This window comes from Phaethon lepturus, unplaced genomic scaffold (genome assembly GCF_000687285.1).
Source record: "Phaethon lepturus isolate BGI_N335 unplaced genomic scaffold, ASM68728v1 scaffold52569, whole genome shotgun sequence".
Taxonomy (NCBI): Eukaryota; Metazoa; Chordata; class Aves; order Phaethontiformes; family Phaethontidae; genus Phaethon; species Phaethon lepturus.
The window spans coordinates 1-1,857 of NW_010566553.1; the positions used below are offsets into that span (position 1 = coordinate 1).

Below are 1,857 nucleotides of genomic sequence, written 5' to 3' on the forward strand. Positions count from 1 at the left end.
TTGGCCTTATTAAACCTCATACAGTTGACAATTAAACCTCATACAGTTGACATATATATCCCGGTTATGTCATATATATTATGTCATATATATGACATAATATCCCGGTTCATAGTAGAGACTGCCCTGAGTAGTGGAGATTGGCTTCAGAGGAAGGACTTCTGGAAGTAGGTCGTGTGCCTGGGTGAGGGGGATCTCATGGTCAGGCTGATCTCCGAGAGGTTAGCCCACACTCTGGATCCCTGGCCTTGGCTCTGTTTCAGGCTCATCTGCCCTTCGCTGTGGTTGGCAGCACGGAGGAGGTGAAAGTTGGGAACAAGCTGGTGAGAGCTCGGCAGTACCCGTGGGGAGTGGTGCAAGGTAAGGCACCGCCAGCCGCGCACCCACCGCGAGCCTCCCTTCGGCATGCACATGCACACGCTGGCACCCTCTCCAGCTCTGCCCTCCTGCCGGCACATCTGCGTGAAGGTGCCCTGTGCCAAATGGTGCAGGGCTGTCCTGTGCAGCCTTTCGTGGGTTGGCCAATCTTTCCTTTGAATTCCTGTTCCTACCAGCAGTAGGGGAATCCCTGCATCCAAGGGGCTGTGTTGTGCCCTGTGCGGGACAAGAAGTCTGTGGGAGGGGAGTCTCTGGAGTTAATCTGTATGTGCAGTTTGCTGACCTCTCCCTTTGCTTCCGTCAGTTGAGAATGAAAGCCACTGTGACTTTGTGAAACTGCGGGAAATGCTGATTCGAGTCAACATGGAGGATCTTCGGGAGCAGACCCACACCCGCCACTATGAGCTGTACAGGAGGTGCAAACTGGAGGAGATGGGCTTCAAGGACACGGATCCAGACAGCCAGCCCTTCAGGTGAGTGGCCTTCATATCTAGCACCAATGTAGAGCAATGGTTTGGTGCTGACACCCCAAAAAAATGGGAGGTTTGTAGGTGACATCTACAGTGCTGGGCTGGAAAATACTAGCACTGGGTTTGAACTTTGCAGCTGACTTGGGTGTTCCCTTCCCTGCCTGTTTGTCTTTAAGCAACGCAGACAGGCATACGTTTCCCCATCCCTAGCTCGTTGGTGTCCAGGGAGTCTGGATTTCGTTTGCTTTCTTCCCCAGCCTCCAAGAAACATACGAGACCAAAAGGAAAGAGTTCTTGGGCGAGCTCCAGAAGAAAGAGGAAGAAATGAGACAAATGTTTGTTAACAAAGTCAAGGAGACGGAGGCAGAGCTGAAGGAGAAGGAGAGAGAGGTGGGTGTGCCAAAAACCTGTGAGAGGAGCCCAAAATACAGCCAGCATAGGATCTGGGTCTGGGCAATGTATGAATCCTGGAAAGCACACGCAGCTCTTCAGCAGACCTCACCAGCCAAAGCATGCGCGCACACACACACCTTCCCCCACTCAAAGGAAGGGACATGGGGTAGTGTTTGCAAAACAGCATCCCTGGTTTAGGTGCCTCAGAAAGAAATCTTCCCTGTCCTGTGTCGGAGACTCGGCTGCTGCTTGGTGAGTGAAGGGCAATGCAGGACGTTCTGATGAGCATCCACGTCGGGTAGACTTCACCCCTGGAGGCTCACTGGACAGCAGAGTCGAGTCCCCCGGGTTGGTGGTGTGAGGCACTGCCGTGACTGGGGGGGAAATAAATGGACCCTGTTCAAAACTAGCGAGGAACGAAAGAGCCCACAATGTGCACAGCCCCCTTGCAGGGCTGCAGGCTGAGCTGAGATCCTCAGTGCAGTTATCCAGGGCTTACACGTTCTGATATGTGCTGTCAGGCAGAGCTGAATTTATTGTGTCTTCACCGCTTTTGGTGAAGAGGCTGTGATTGCCCAGAGGCCAGCTCTGCCGAGGGCTCGCACGGTGCAGGGGC

At 53.5% G+C, this 1,857-nt stretch overlaps 1 protein-coding gene across 1 annotated transcript in view; it reads left to right on the forward strand.

Annotated features, from left to right (window-relative positions):
- Positions 1 to 263: 263 nt before the first annotated feature.
- The window catches only part of LOC104627349 (septin-8-B), a gene marked incomplete at both ends in the record, with an annotated part of 1,931 nt that continues 337 nt past the window's right edge, over positions 264 to 1,857 (forward strand). Inside the window, 3 exons of the mRNA XM_010295534.1 lie at positions 264 to 360; positions 683 to 851; positions 1,106 to 1,238. Coding sequence (XP_010293836.1) covers positions 264 to 360; positions 683 to 851; positions 1,106 to 1,238 — 399 coding nt within the window. The remainder of the gene's footprint in view (positions 361 to 682; positions 852 to 1,105; positions 1,239 to 1,857) is intronic.